This window comes from Poecilia formosa, unplaced genomic scaffold (genome assembly GCF_000485575.1).
Source record: "Poecilia formosa unplaced genomic scaffold, Poecilia_formosa-5.1.2 Scaffold736, whole genome shotgun sequence".
Classification (NCBI taxonomy): domain Eukaryota; kingdom Metazoa; phylum Chordata; class Actinopteri; order Cyprinodontiformes; family Poeciliidae; genus Poecilia; species Poecilia formosa.
This window is the reverse complement of record NW_006800675.1, coordinates 94,673-110,770: the sequence shown is the minus strand read 5'-3', so window position 1 is coordinate 110,770 and position 16,098 is coordinate 94,673. Positions and strand designations below refer to the sequence as shown.

Genomic DNA, 16,098 nt, shown 5'->3' with positions numbered 1-16,098 from the left:
CCTCAGTTTCTGTTTTGACACCTGGCACTAACAGTATATAAGTCCTGGTCTCCTCTCGGTGTGCAGAGGTAAGGAAAAAGCTTCTCCTGCATTATTGATTTGAAAATCGCTCTCAGGTCAATAAAGGTTCCAGTTTTGTTAGTTTCAGGTGATTTTCTTCCACTTGCATAAACTGCACAATGAAGACACTGATTCTATCATTTCTTCACTGCGTCTTGTTGGTTTTAGGCCAAGCTGTTGGTGAGTGAGTTAAATATTATCATAGTAGTAGCTGAACAAATTTAGTTGACCCACACTGTTTTAAAAATTATGCTTTTAACACTGTTAATTTTTAACTATGTTAAAAACTGTTAAAAGCAAGTAATGATATAAAATTCTGCAGCATTTCTAGTTAATTCTTAATTAAATGTGGTAAATTGTAAATATAAGTTTGTGAAAAAAGTCAAGTACAAACTGAATTTGTGTCAAACTGCAGTCCTTCCTGAAGCAGCAGCTCTAAAACAGACTGATTTAACAGGTCAGTGCTTCATTCTTCTATTGTTTTTTTAACAATAACTTGCTCTTGTGTCTGATCTTCAATTAAATGACAAATAATGTGATATTTTTACTTGCTATTTTTTTCTAGATGCACCAGTTGAACCAGCAGAACAGGATGCAACTTCAAGAGGTGAATTTGTCTTCTTCACATTTGTAATGACATCTTACAAAAGTCATGAGCACACAAGTTACACATTTGGTTTAAAACAAATGTTAAAGATGAAGCACAGTACTTGTCTTAATGTCATCTGGTTTATTAGAGATACTCTAGTTTATCAGAGAAAATGTAATTTCCTGAAAACCACACATGCACAGAGGAGTTTAAGCTACCTATGTTGAAGTATTTAACATATTTATTTGTTTTTCAAACAAACGAATCCTAAAATACCTGTATGGTTATCTTGCTACAATAAAAATTGCAAGAAGTTTAATTAATCTGGGCCAAAACATTTTAAAGCTAAAGCAGCAAACAATCCTCTGTATGCATGAGCAGGAATTTTTACTTTGGTTAGACAATTAAATTATGATTTAATATTTCAGAAGTGTCAAAATAACATCAGACATTGTCGTTAAAAAATGTTTTGTTTCGCAGATTCTCAAAGAGACGAAACTTTTTGTCCCATTTGATCTGACATTCTGTTCTGTATTGTTTAAGGAAATCTGCACATCTTATGTTTTAACTCCTAATCTCGTCAGATTAGGGAATTTGAAAACACATTTTCTGGTGGAAACATTTCACTTTATGACATAAAGAGACCTAAGAACCTAATCAATGCTTTGAACATCATTTATGTTCAACTGAAAAAATAAAATGATTATCTTAACATGCAGGAACTGATTAATCTTTGGCCTTTATGGTAAAGCTGCCACAAACAGTGACACATATAACAAATATGAAAATTAGTCTGGTTAGTTAAAGTATGGAGCAGGTAAGAGGTGGAAATGATGGAAAAACAGACTGTCATTTCATCTGACCATGTTTACCTGACAGTATATTTGTTTTCAACAGTAGTGAACAACCAGATCCATCATTCAGGTTCTTGTTCTTCTGGATGGTCTGAGTTTAACGGACGCTGCTTACGCTACTTTTCTGTACCTGTCACTTGGGCTACAGCTCAGGTATCTGTGGTTTATTCCTAGATTTAGGATTATCTTGTACTTCTTTAATCTCCGGAGTCATTCTCATGCTCTGTTTTTCTCCAATGTAGAAAAACTGTGTGTCTTTGCAAGCAAATCTTGCATCCGTCCATAATATCGATGAGTTCGATGAGATCCAAAGGCTGTTAATGGCTGCAACCAATGAGTATAAAGCAATATGGATAGGAGGCTCTGATGCAGAAGAGGTAACTTTTGCTCCTAGACATTATTTGTCAGACAGCCAATGAAATTAAAGGTTGTTAATTACATTTTTACTGTAGGTAGGAACCTGGTTGTGGAGTGATGGGAGTCCTTTCCACTTCAGCCACTGGTGTCCTGGAGAGCCAAATAATGGTGGATCCAGAGGAGACCAACACTGTTTGGAAATGAATGACAGAGGTAAATACAAAATAATATCCTATTAACTTTTTATTTTGGTTCTTTTAATATAAAACATACATGTCTAGTTGACTTTTACTTTCACAATCCACCTATAATGCTAATTAGCTTGGTCAAAATTGATTTTTTTTAATACTTTCACCATTTTCAAAATGTTGTTAATGTAATATGTTCCTGACCTTTGCTGTTGCTACTAACAGGTTCAACATGCTGGGATGACCAGCAGTGTTATGAAGTGCGTCCATTTGTCTGTGCCAAAAGAATAAACTCCTGCGCTCAATGAGAGGGATGGTGTGAAAGACGAACAGAGCAGAATGTGTGTTGGTGATTTTTCTGCTCTTACACTGAGGATTCATCAGCCTCTTGGATAACCTGAAGAATCTAAATGTTATTTTACAGCTTTACAGTACGGCTGCTCTTGTAAGGAAACATGTGGAATGAATGAAATGAGTCAAACATCCAACCTGTTGTTCATGATGGATGTCATAAACATCAGACTCTTTGATAAACCAGACTTGTTTCACAAGATAGAAATAGTATCTTCTGCTGTCATCTCTTTATTTTTTTTATTATTGCAATTATATTTTATTTATTTTCTTTTTGTCTTCAAGCATGATTTCAATGATCTTACTTGTAAAAAGTCACTACGACTGAAGCTCCTTTTTATTTTTGTATAAGATGAAATAAATGAACAAATTCCACATTTGAAAAGATGCAATCTGAAACATGACTCACTCCACTAGATTATGAATAACCGTGGCAAGAATATCCCTGAGATTTTCTGAATGTGTATTATTTGGAACATCGATTAGTTCTGGTTTGGACTGCAACTTTCATGCAATGTGTTTTTTGTTTGTTCGTTTGTTAACTTTAAAACATTTGAAAGTGGTTTCACTGAAAGTTTACTAGCTGCTTTGAAAATGTATGTAATTGATATAAAATCAACTAGAAATTAACTTAAACCAAATTATTATTTCACATCATAAATCCAAGACGTCCTCAATTAGCTGAACAAAAACTCATTTCTGTCTTGTTTTTACTCACATTATCAAATTAAAGTAACCACTCATTTCAAGTAAGCAGAATTAAATACTAGATTCAACATGATATCTAACAATGCATTTTGGTACTTGCATAGCATTAATATAAAATAATATTATTACTGTTTTTGGATTGGAAAATGACACCCAAACTGAACAGTAGAAAGGCACAGAGGCCAGTTAACAAACGTTCATGTCAGTGATGATGCAATGCAGGATACAAAAACATGTTGCTAAGCTCCCTGGGAAATATGGTAGAAGATCCATTTGCAGCAACTGGTACAATACAACCAAAACATAAAAATGCTTCCACAGGCTCAAGAGTCAACATCTGCACAAAAAGCTGAAATGCTGCACTGAAAAGTCGCTAAATATTGCGAAAAGGTTTCTAAGTTGGCCACAGTTCTCTGCCTCCTTCTGACTGTTAAACATGTCATTAAATATTTTATCTTATATCTTGGATAGATGACCAAATCATCAAAGAGTTAACACAATTATTTTTTTCACAAAACACACACCTTTAAGTTTAAAATATAAATGATGCATGATTTCTTTGACTTAGACAAGAAGTTAGTAGAGACAACTAAATATGCCTCAAACTTTTTACAGTGTTTGCTTATTGTGTTATGGTTTCATATTGTAAAGCACTTTGATCTGGCTTATTGCTAAAATGTACAATACAAATAAAGTTATCTTGGCTAAGCTGCAGCTGAGGACCCAGACTGCTCAAAATAAAACATTTTACACACGAACAAAAACACATCCAGACCAGCGTATTTTAATGCCTGCCGTTTAATTTTGCAAAGAACAAGAAGGGAAGTTTAATCAGCAAAAAAGTACATAAAGCTGTTAGCTTACAGTACATTTGGCCTGATCGAATGAGAAGCAAGACAGAGATCCTCTGTCGATGTGCTGCCCCGCATCATCTTTCAAGCAGCATAGATAGAAAATAAAAAGATGCAAAACGAAGAAGCTTCTTCATGTCTTCAGCTCAGTTCCGCTTACTTTTTTTCAAAACGCAAACAGAGGGTAGGGAAACTGAACATCTGTCATCGTCCCAGCACTTTTCTCCTGCAAGTGAGAAAGACAGAAAACAGTTTTATACCAAAAAGGCCTGAAGCTTTTCTAAGGTCACAGCTGTATTCAGATTGGAATTATTCAGGAAAACCACTAAAGATAAAATAAATCTTTATTTTATGTTTTTGCATGTGATCAGATATCTATAAGATGTGCCTTAATTATTAATTAAAAGAAAGAACAGTTTTACCTGAGTAATTCATTTGCATGCAGTCCTGATTCCAGCCACCATTGTTGGGTTCTCCGGGACACCAGTTTGTAAAAGTCATCAGGCTCCCATCACTCCAAGACCAAGTACCTTCCTGGAACAAGACGCATCAGGAGAACGACTCTCAGAGTCTGTGTTGAGCAGGTTCTGATGAATAGAGTAATATCGGGTAGTGCTAACCTCAGTTGCATCAGAGCCGCCGATCCATGTAACCTTCATCGCATAAGTGGCACGCATAATGAGCGACTGAATTTCATGGTATTCTTCAGAACTGTGCACAGATGCAAGGTTTCCTCCCATGGAAATGCAATTTCTCTGCCAATCAATTGGAAAAAAAGAACAGTTTATTGGAAAAACAATGTTGATGAAGCATTTACTTTTATTTAGGAAGACGCAACATGTAAAGGCAGCTTCATGTTCCTAAACACGAATCATTGTCCAGTCATACCTCAGCTTTACCCCAAGTCAAACGTCTTGGAATATATTTGAAACAGCGTCCCTGGATTAGAGTCCAGCCAGACGGGCATTCAGTTCTCAATCCATTGATCTCTTTGTGGGGAAAAAAAATATAACAAACATTATCTATTATACCATTTCACCTAATAGTGAATGTTGCACTGAAAAATATCAAACTAATCTTCACTACTATCATGTAAAGGTTGTAACTGTACATTTTTGAGATATAAAAAGCCTTTTTTGGTCAGCTCAGGTTCAGCTGGTGTAACTAAATCATAAGTAGAAAGTGCACCAACAATCTAGAAACAGAACTTCCATTTCTATCTATAAATGATATATTTTTAATGTTAAAAAGGACATTTAATTTCTTTTAGGCAGCAGGTTAAGTCATTTTAATTGCACAACTCAAAGGATTCTTTCTTCTCACACTTACTGACCGTTTATGCTGCTCAGAAGCATCAAACCACAGAGAAGCAAAGGCAGAGTCAGCATCCTCATGGCTGCAGGTCCTGTTGGGTGATTATCACCTTCTGTGGAGCAGAATAACAGGAGAAAGTTAAGTAAAAAGGACTTGGAACAAAATAGAAGAATCAGCTTCTTACGTTCAGCTCTGAATCAAAGTTTCAGGTCAGATGGAGGAACGGGATATCAGCTTTTATAGGCACATTTATCTTAACATCACATCTTAAAGGAGGAAACAGAAGCATTAAAGGGGCGGCCACATGCAGGCTGAGTTTTCTGAGCTAATCATGCTGCGTCCAACTCAACAGTCATTTATGGAACATTTGTTTCTTCCTCAGAAAGCAAATTTATAACTTAAATTAGTTCAAAGTTACTGAGATTCATCAGAAACAAACATTCCTGTTTTTTTTTTTACTTGAAAACGTCTGTTATTATTATTCATGCACATATACACAGTTTTGGTAACCTCAATTAATGAAAAAAAAAAGTGTCAAAATCCCACAACGGTCATGGAAATAACCCAATAACAGTCATGGTGGATAAAAATGTACTAAAAATGAACCAATGACAATCAGGCATCGCTTTTGAAATGCAGTTCAGAAGAATCATTTAAAACTAAATGAAACAAACGATGGTTCCTGTAACTTCATACAAATCAAATGATTTCTGTGACTCCACAGGTATTCAGGCCAAACAGATCTCAGGTTTGAAGTTTGTCTTCTCCAGGCGACGTGTTTCAGTTCAGATGTTCAGTAGCATTTACAGAATGGTCCGTTGTTTTGCTTTTAGATGGTTGGGTGTTTTCAGCTGCATGTTTTAGGTCATTATCCTGCTGGAAGGCCTGCGACTGTGACGGAGGCCAAGCTTTCTGACTCCAGAACTGGTGTCAGACTATAAAATGCCTTTTATTGAGATTAAATTTGAATCCTGAACAGATTAAAGATGCAGCAAAGCAGCCCAGACCAAAGCCAACACTCCTCCATGTTTCTCAACGGGACAGAGTTTTTCCTTGGTCTGCTTCATTTTGAGTCTGTGGTCATAAAGTTTAGTTTCATCTGACCAAAGAGTCAGTCCTTTGTTTTCCATTCTTACTTGATTATCTCCCATGAAGTCAAACAGCGACAGATGGTGCAATTGGACACTGACGAACCTTAATCCTGAAGTTAAACTTTAATTTCTTTGGCATTTTTTCTGGGCTCTTTAGTTACTATTCACATAATCCTTTCTTATTTCTCTATTTGCTCTCCCTCACTCCTTGATGCCTCTCTCTCTCTCTCTCTCTCTCTCTCTCTCTCTGTCTCTCTCTCTCTCTTTCTCTCTCTCTTGACTTGAGTGCACATCCTTAAATGGAAATGTTTTATTTGATCCAAAGGAGAAGGTAATGAACAACACAGAAATGTCCTGCATGCATTGTGCAATAGATTTGATAAAATGCGCCTTATGCAATAAGCAAAAAAGTTACCCAGTAAGCTAGTGGGTGTGAAATGTACTTCTCTTTTGTGAGATCCTCTTTTTGTTTTGTGAAATGCTTTTTCCTGGCATGGACTTGATCAAAGGTCACTGCACTGTCGTCCCGATGTCTACTGATCTTACAACAAAACACATGTTGATAGTTGGTAGGGGAAAAAAGCCTGCTGCTTTGCTCCTTTAATCTTGAACTGAAATGTCACTTGTCTTTTGTTCCTCTTACATAATTTAATATATTTGTAGTTTCATCTGAAGGGGCAAACAAAGCAGCTGGGACTTTCTTGGCATCATCAAAGACCTGCATGCTCCCTCTCATATTATCTGCTGCCGTTTTCTACAGAAACTTGTAAAACTTATTCATATTTTCTCATGTTACAAAACAAAGACTTTTTTGTTCTCCACACTTTATGCATGTTTCTTACTTTACATTTTATGAAGCTGCACATTTTTTGTCTGTATTGTGTTATTAGCTCTTAATGTCATAAAATTTCTGCTGCACCGTTTCCATCATTTTAATTGTTTTTATTTTTATGTGAACATGTATGCTCCCACTTATCTTCCTTCTGCTCCTGGATTTCCAACTAGTGACACAATTAAGATTATCTCCAGTCTTTTCTTTTTTTTAAATCGTATATCTATTAGCAATAATAATATCATTATAATTATGGTTTCCATAAAATTGTGTTCACAACGTCATCATTTTATATTTTACATTAAAATGTGGCTGAGTTCCCATCATGAAAAGCTCGTATTCAACAGAAGCATTTAGTATTATTAGTTCTTTTTGTAAAATTGACCAATAGAGTTTTTCTCACTTTTTGTCACTGTCAGTTTGCATACAGTTCTTTAAACAGAATTATTTTTATTTGACTCACAAGAGGAAATAATGAACAAGACAGAAATGTTGCACATACATTGCACAATAGCTTTGGTATCATGCAGTAGTTAATACACGTGCAGTCGACTCCTCTGTTGTTTGTCCTGTGTTTGTTTTGTGAAATGCTTTTGCCCAGAGATGGACTTGGACACCAAACGTCACAACACTGTTGACCTCGTGTTTGTGTGTCTTGCAGAAAACACATTTTAGCAGTTGTTGTTTGTATCTTCTTTAAAGTATCAGAACCGTACCGTATCTCATCTCGTTTTGCCTGAGTCATGTTCGGTTTCATGCTAACAAACCCACATCTTCAGTCATTGTGACTCGTGGTTTTACATGAAGGCCTTCTCTGCTGAACTAAAACTACCAGAACCTCTGGCATATTTCTGCAATCTAAACTGTTATGTTTGTTTAACTAAATTTAATTAAAGTACTTCCAAAAAGGTATTCTCTCTTTTTTTAAATATGTGGCTGTAATGTGGAGCCACTTGTTCTGCCACATGATGGGTTCAGATTAGGGATTAGGATTAGTTCCAGATTGATTAAGGCCGAATCCATCATGTCTGCAGAGGAGGTAGCATTTCCCAGAAGATCCTATGTGTCCATAAAGTTCACTGAGCCATTCATTAATCAATAATCAATCTGCTGTATCTCTCAGTAGTGGTTCCCTCATATTCACCTCCATTTTGGGATTTCAGGTTAGAAGATGATTAAAATCATTTTTCAGAATCTCTCATTTTTCTTTGACGATGTCATTATCTCCAGTGTCCATAATTAGATTAGACTATAATCTCACTAAAGTGTGAGATGCATTGTAAAAAAAAAATCCACATTTGTAAGTACTGCAATACCTAAGTATTTTAAGTATGTGCATTAGGTGATACTTTTATGGAGCTACTTTAACTTTTATTTGAATGATATTTGACGGATAGGATCAGCACTTTGGCTCCAGTAGTGACACCGGGCCCTTTGTCCACTTTTTCTCCTTCCTCCTACAGTGTTTGGAAAGTTGCTTCATGTCTGAGCTTGTAAACAATTGAACAGATGAAGGTGGCACCTTTAAGCATCTGTGAATAAAAATGTCTATGTGATAAACTTTAAGATTTCAGGGTAAGTTCTCTTTTCAGTGCTGTGTTCCTTTAAAACACCCACAATAGTGGGTTTAATCCTTAACTAACTCAGCCAAGAGCTAAACTGCACAAAATGACAACAAATTTCTACTAATTTTAGGAAAAAGGTGTTTCACAAATTTGTAATTTTTCTGTAAAGCTAAACAAAAAGCTACATCAGTAGGTGCCACGTCATGGCTCATTTATTTAAAAAGAAACAAAAATGTGGAGGCTGCTTACAAGCCTGGCTTCATCACGCATCTTTTGAATGTTTCATGTTTTCTGTTGGTCTTTAATAAATGAGTTGTGAGCAGATTAATTTACTGCAGTTGGCTCAGTACCTTAAACAAGTTTCAGGTTAAAGCGCTCCACACTGACTCCTATTGGTCACATTATGATACTGCAAGAGACGGGTTCATTATTTTAATTAATTTTAAAAAGACACCAACAATAGGCTTAATATACATCTTAACTGTTTAATCAGAGAAGATGTCCCTTATTGATTTCTAATTGATTTCTAATACAACAGTAAATCCAAATCCACATAAGCCTGATGTGTCATGTCTTAGGTAATACATTTTTAACATAAAATGTTTTCTTCTTTCCTTTGAAGCCAAATAATTGATAATAAAATTTGAGGATAACTGTTTTTGGTTAATTATGTTGTTGCTTGGTTTTTATGCTGTTCTGGACTCTGATGAAGACTGAATTGAGTTGCATTTTGAGTCTAGTTGTTTATTATACAAGACGTGAAACTGTGACTTAAAGATGTAGTTACCAGTGAAGCTCAGCAGAGAGCGCTCCACACTATTTGTGACCAATTCAGGCTAAGGGGCATCTTAGGAACCAGACCATAACTCACTGCAACCATGTGTTTTGTTTTCTTAACATGCTGCTATTTCCTTCATTGTGTTACACATTTTGTTGTGTTCCAAAGTCACTTAAGGTATGAAAAATACACAAAACCAACTTGTTTCTGTCAGAAACTTTATTTTGCAATAGAGAAAAGATGAAAGTCAAGCTGAGGTAAAAGCATTCTTTCCACAGCACATTCAGTTTCCTCTTTGGTACATGACCAAGGAGAAAATCCACCTCCTGAATCTTGTCGCGTCACTCATTTCATAGCGTTACAGCAGAGAGAGAGAAGTTAGACGTTCAACGTCTTCGTCGGATGTTCCTTCAGTTCTGAGTTTAATTCTTGGCACAGACGAACGGGTAACGGTAGTTGCATGGGCGGGCAATCCCACAATAGCAACCTGCAAGCAGAAACAATGATTTTCACAGTAAAGGCAATCCTCTGTGTGTGGTTTAAGTTACTAATAGCGATTTCAGGAATAGCTTACTGGAGATAGGATAATTCACTGCCAGGCAGTTGTAAGTGCCGCTGCTTGGAGGCCCTGAATTGCACCAGTCGTTGAATTGGAATCGTGAGCCGTCACTCCAGAACCAGATGCGGTCCTACAAGGACGAAGCACAAGGAGCAAGAAGAAGTAAAGGGTGAATGTTTGAAATCCATAAATAATCTGTTGGGTTGAAAACATTTCCTTCAACTAGCAACTTTTTAAATTAATTTATTAACTAATGAATTTCTGGTAATTTGTCAAAAATGGGCAAAAAATTAAGAAGAACTTTTCCAAAGTCTCACAAATTCTGCAGAAAAATAATTGCAATGATTTCTTAGACATACCTGCTGAGAATCAGAACCTCCAATCCAAGACAATCTGTATGTGTTAGCCTGGCTGTAGATGAAGCTTCTCAGCCAATCATATTCACTGTTGGTTGGTGCGGTTGCCAGGTTTCCACCTTGTGCTCTACAGTAGTTCTACAGAGGGAAAAATGAGAAGAAGAAAAATAAACTCAAACAAAAAAAATATGAATACTTTATATAAACAAAACAAAAATCAACGAGAGTTTGCTCAGTTAAACATCTTGTTACCTCAGCCTGAGCCCAGGTGTAGGAATAAGAAAAGTAGCGGAAACAGCGAGATCGATATAAAGTCCAACCGCTGGGGCAAGACGTCGCTCTCTTGACCACATGACTTGGTTCTGAAGGAAACACAGGCAGGAATCTGTTAGTCATTCATTAAAACCTTAAACCCACTTTACAAGAAAACCTTCATGTTTGTTGCTTTTACAATAAAAATTGACTGAGGAAAATAAAGACCTACCTGATGTGTCAGCATCACTTTCAGGTTCTTCTTCTACTTGTTCTTCTCCTTCTACCTGTTCTTCTTCTTTTGCTTCTTCTAAAACAATTACACAATTTTAGGTAGTTAATATTTTTAGCTTGATTAGTTTGAAAGGATGCTGTAACAATAATTGAAGTTGATTTTATTTCAACAAACCCTCTGGAGCTGCTGTGGCCCCCTCAGATTCCTCTTCCACAGCTGGAGAAAAACAAACATTAACTCATCATTAAATAAATGTTTTGGGACAAACTCTATCATGTTTCCTACTTCTTGTTCAACAATAAATCAAATCCAGCTCACCTTCTGGAGCAGCCTCCTCAGCCTGAGGTTCTGGAGAAGATTCATGTAGTTAAAAGAAAGTCAGAAGATTTCAGTCGTAAATTAATTCTTGGTTAACAAAATGTGTTGTGCTGTGTAAACACTGGCTGCTAGCATGTGAAGCAGGTCAAGTAGTATTGCAGCTTGTTATTTTAGCTTCCCAAGCTGAAGAACTGAATATATTTTATTCTGCAAATTACTTGGAATCATAGGCCACAGAAAAATTTCTACATTTCTTTAGGATGAAGCTCACCTTGGGTGGCAGTTTCCTCCTGGGAATCTGTGGAGGTTAAACAGAGTTAGTGTTTTTACTCTTCATTCACTCGGCTCTTCTGTCTGATGACAGCAGACATTTGTGTTGAGGGATTTTTAAACGAGGGCTGTTTAAGTCTGATCTTCAGTACTGCATTAGGTTTATGGAGGCTTGTTTGATTAATCAGACCTGACTGCACAAACACCCAAACGCTGCGGTTGCCATGCCAACAGTGGTCATTAAACCAACAACAATAACAAAAAGTATCAAATATATTTTATGTTGGGCTATTTTAAAACATAAATGAGCTCAAAAGATAAATTAAACACAACATATAAACTTTTTATGGCATAAAGTGACAGACATCAACATTATTAGTTCAAGAAACTTAATGTGTGGCTTAAAAACATGCAACTATTAGACTGACTTTTATCAAGACATCAAATGCTAATGCTAATAATGCTACTTTGTAGATTGAACATTTTACTTCACAGAGACGTACCAGCAGCACAGCTCAGAGCCAGCAGGGCAAAGAGAAGGACGGACACAGTCAGCAGCTTCATGGTGGAGACAATCGTCACCTAGAAACAAAGAAATACAGTCAGTCAAAGACAATAACTTACAGTAAACCAGCCATTCTTAGTCTAATATAATGTAACATCTGATTCTACCAACGCCCGGATGGGAATCACCTTCTTTCCTTTAGTTGAGCTTCAGACTGGAGCCTCGGCTTTCCTTTCTGGAAGTGATGAACAGATCCAAGACCAAATCTTATATAGTGTTTCTGCCAGGCTGCCAAACAGGAACGAGCTCCATGCATATCATCATTATGCACACACACATGACTAAATAAATATATTAAATAACCTGTGCTCATTCCAAACATGGTATTATATTACATTTGTCAAAACTATCACCCAACATGAGCCTGGGCGTTGTTTCAGTTCAGTGTAATTTGTTTAAAAAGAAACTAATCAAATATTCAGCTTCTTCTTTAACTGTCAAAACTGCTGTTTAAATCTCTATTGGTCATTAATTTCAAAGTAAGTTTCCACCATTGTTAAAAATGTGTCACAGTTTGTAGTTATGGAATGGTGAGCTTGACGAGGTGGAACCAGGTTGGAGTGAGAGAAATTATGTTTAATGATGACAAAACACGAAAATCCAGGCAGCACAGGTGAGCAAGAGGCAACGATTCTCACACTGGTAGCAACTGCCATCGACTTAGAATCAACAAACAGAATAGACAAGAACCCGACAATGAACAAGAGACACAGGTGGGATTAAATACATGGGAATAATCAAGGAAACAAGACACAGCTGGGATCAATCAAGGGGTAGACGGGACAACATGGAGACTCAACTGACACAGAAACCAACATAAAGACACAAAAAATTCAAATCCTCACAATACTCCCGCCTTCAAGGGCCCAAAAAATCCAAAAACACAGAAGAACCCAAACAGGGTGGGCGGAGGGGTGCAGGATGGGGGGCCAAACTTCAAGGTAAAGAAACATTGTAAACTCAGGCCATAAATAAACAAAAATGGTCAGGGCAGGTTCTGCCGTGAATTGTCCATCACGCAACAAAGGAGGCGCACCCATGGTGGCGAATCCAGGAGACGGCAACGGTGCAAGAGGCGGACCCATGGTGGCGGAGGCCAAAGGTAGGATAGCCGCACGGACCCACGATGAGGCGGAAGAGGGCCAGAAGGAGAACCCAGAGCGCTGGCTAATGGATCCGGAGCGCCGGCAGCCTGTACCGGTATGTGCTCTGGTTCATGGATGATAGCTGGCAGCTCGGGAAGGCAGAACTCGGGAACAGCACACAGAGTCTCAGGGACGAAGAGCTGGGGCTGCTCGGGGACTGCACAGAGAGACTCAGGAGGTGACGAGGAGTCACTGGGAACCCTAGGTGGCGACGAGGAGTCACTGGGAGCACTAGGAGGCGACGAGGAGTCACTGGGAGGCCTAGGTGGCGATGAGGAGTCACTGGGAGCCCTAGTCACTGGGAGCACTAGGAGGCGACGAGGAGTCACTGGGAGCCCTAGGTGGCGACGAGGAGTCACTGGGAAGCCCTAGGTGGCGACGAGGAATCACTGGGAGCATTAGGTGGTGACGAGGAGTCACTGGGAGCACTAGTAGGCGACGACGAGTCACTGGGAGCACTAGGAGGCGACGAGGAGTCACTGGGAGCACTAGGAGGCGATGAGGAGTCACTGGGGGCCCTAGGTGTTGACGAGGAATCACTGGGAGCATTAGGTGGTGACGAGGAGTCACTGGGAGCACTAGGTAGCGACGAGGAGTCACTGGGAGCACTAGGAGGCGACGAGGAGTCACTGGGAAGCCCTAGGTGGCGACGAGGAATCACTGGGAGCACTAGTAGGCGACGACGAGTCACTGGGAGCACTAGGAGGCGACGAGGAGTCACTGGGAGCACTAGGAGGCGACGAGGAGTCACTGGGAGCCCTAGGTGTTGACGAGGAGTCACTGGGAGCCCTAGGTGGTGACGAGAAGTCACTGGGAGGCCTAGGTGGCGGCGAGGAGTCACTGGGAGCCCTAGCAGATGTGGTCTTTATAGAAGAGTTGCAAGAAGAAAACCATAAGAGGTCCTGAAGTTTGCCAGAAGCCATGTTGGACACAGCAAACATGTGGAAGAAGGAGCTTTGGTCAGACCAGAACAAAATGTAACTTTTTGGACAAAATGCAAAAGGCTGCACATCACTCTGAGCACACCATCCCCACTGCCAAATATGGTAGTGGCAGTATCATGCTGTGGGGTTGCTGCTCCTCAGAAGGGACAGGAAAGATGGTCAGAGTTAATGGGAAGATGGATGGAGCCGAATTCAGGGCAATGTTGGAAGAAAACCTGTTTGAGTCTGAGAAAGACTTGAGACTGGGGCAGAGGTTCAGTTTCCAGCAGGACAACAACCCGAAACACAAAACCAGGGCTACAATGGTTTGAAACAAAACTTATCCATGTGTTAGAATGGCCCAGTCAAAGTCCATAAGATTAAAAAAAAGGCAAAGATGAGTACTGATTAGATTTAGAACAATGAAAGTTTGTTAAAAGTAAGGTTTGCATGAATATTTAAGAATATTTAAAATTGCTTTAGAGTTGTCTCCATATATTGCATACTGTTGGCTATAAAATGCTGCCACCTGATTCGTGGAACCCTCCACACCATAATGCACTGCAACTTTGTTTGTTGTATTCTTAACATACAGCCATTTCTTCATTGAGTTAAACATTTTGTTGTGTTCCAAAGTCACTCAAGGTATAAAAAATACACAAAAACCAATTTGTTTCGATGCTTCAGAAACTTTAATTTGCTATAGAGAAGAGATGAAGGTCAAGCTGAGGTAAAAGCATTCTTTCCACAACACATTCAGTTTCCTCTTTGGTACATGACCAAGGAGAAAATCCACCTCCTGAATCTTGTCGCGTCACTCATTTCGTAGCGTTACAGCAGATGGAGAAGTGAAGAAAAGTCAGATTGGTTAGACGTCTTCGTTGGATGTTCCTTCAGTTCTGTGTTTATTTCCTAGCACAGACGAACGGGTAACGGTAGCTGCATGGGTAGTCAATCCCGCAATAGCAACCTGCAAGCACAAACAAAGTGATACAATGATTTTCACAATAAAGGCAATCCTCCGTGTATGGTTTAAGTTACTGAAACTGTCATAAAGTGATTTCAGGATTAGCTTACTGGAGCTATAATTCATTGCCAAGCAGTTGTAAGAGGTGCTGCTGGAAGGCCTTGAATTGCACCAGTCTCTGAAGTAGAAGCGGGAGCCGTCACTCCAGAGCCACACACGCTCCTACAAGGACGTAGCACAAGGAGAAAGAAGAAGTAAAGCGTGAATGTTTGAAATTCATAAATATGCTGCTAAGGTTACAAAATTTCCTTCAACTAGCAACATTTTTTTATTTATTTCATATACAAAAGATTAAGTTATTGCAATGATTCCTTAGAAATACCTTCTGAGCATCAGAACCTCCAATCCAAACCATTTTGTATGAACCAGTCTTGCTCTTGATGAACTTTCTCAGCCAATCATATTCAGTGTTGGTTGGTGCAGATGCCAGGTTTCCACCGTAGACAGTACAGAGCCTCTAGAGAGGAAAACGGAAAAGAAGAAGAAACTCAGAAACAAAGTCTGAGGGGAGAAAACCCTGCTAAACATTAAAGTCCTGGAAAATCTTCAACTGCATTTGATCAGTGGAGTTAGACAAAATAAAAATAAAACTGTTGCTTTTCTGTTTTCATTGAATACCTGAAAGACTCGAAGTCCTTATTATTTGAGTTAAAGTGTGTTTTACTTTATATAACCTAAATTTATAGGTAGTTTTCTTGTGCATAAAGCAGGACAGCAGACATTTTGTCACATTAATTTAGTTTATTTTGTTCTGGACGTCTATCATTTGTTTCTTTGTTAAACATTCGTAATGTATAAAAACAAAAGTCAACGATAGTTTGCTCAGTTAAACATCTTGTTACCTCAGCCTGAGCCCAGGTGTAGGAATAAGAAAAGTAGCGGAAACAGCGAGATCGATATAAAGTCCAAC

General features: G+C 38.4%; 4 protein-coding genes across 4 annotated transcripts in view; 1 reads left to right on the top strand and 3 right to left on the bottom strand.

Annotated features, from left to right (window-relative positions):
• Positions 1–1,544: 1,544 nt before the first annotated feature.
• LOC103131272 (perlucin-like) lies at positions 1,545–2,963 on the top strand. Its single transcript, XM_007542875.2, has 4 exons — positions 1,545–1,656; positions 1,746–1,880; positions 1,956–2,073; positions 2,274–2,963. The coding sequence occupies exons 2-4, from the start codon at positions 1,824–1,826 to the stop codon at positions 2,354–2,356; spliced, it is 258 nt and encodes an 85-aa protein (XP_007542937.2). The 5' UTR covers positions 1,545–1,656; positions 1,746–1,823; the 3' UTR covers positions 2,357–2,963.
• A 924-nt stretch (positions 2,964–3,887) lies between these two features.
• Positions 3,888–5,559, bottom strand: LOC103131265 (ladderlectin-like). The gene is made up of 6 exons (XM_007542869.2): positions 5,457–5,559; positions 5,292–5,384; positions 4,847–4,947; positions 4,579–4,713; positions 4,381–4,492; positions 3,888–4,184 (listed from the first exon to the last, which is right to left on the bottom strand). Exons 2-6 carry the CDS (start codon positions 5,350–5,352, stop codon positions 4,105–4,107), a joined length of 489 nt encoding a protein of 162 aa, XP_007542931.1. The 5' UTR covers positions 5,353–5,384; positions 5,457–5,559; the 3' UTR covers positions 3,888–4,104.
• Positions 5,560–9,749: 4,190 nt separating this feature from the next.
• Positions 9,750–12,106, bottom strand: LOC103131264 (galactose-specific lectin nattectin-like). Its single transcript, XM_016666527.1, has 9 exons — positions 12,032–12,106; positions 11,530–11,556; positions 11,259–11,288; positions 11,115–11,156; positions 10,938–11,015; positions 10,706–10,815; positions 10,457–10,591; positions 10,113–10,227; positions 9,750–10,025 (listed from the first exon to the last, which is right to left on the bottom strand). Exons 1-9 carry the CDS (start codon positions 12,090–12,092, stop codon positions 9,961–9,963), a joined length of 663 nt encoding a protein of 220 aa, XP_016522013.1. The 5' UTR covers positions 12,093–12,106; the 3' UTR covers positions 9,750–9,960.
• Positions 12,107–15,066: 2,960 nt separating this feature from the next.
• The window catches only part of LOC103131271 (ladderlectin-like), a 12,934-nt gene continuing 11,902 nt past the window's right edge, over positions 15,067–16,098 (bottom strand). Inside the window, exons 3-6 of the mRNA XM_016666528.1 lie at positions 16,031–16,098; positions 15,511–15,645; positions 15,239–15,350; positions 15,067–15,131 (exon numbers count right to left, since the gene is read on the bottom strand). Coding sequence (XP_016522014.1) covers positions 15,067–15,131; positions 15,239–15,350; positions 15,511–15,645; positions 16,031–16,098 — 380 coding nt within the window. The remainder of the gene's footprint in view (positions 15,132–15,238; positions 15,351–15,510; positions 15,646–16,030) is intronic.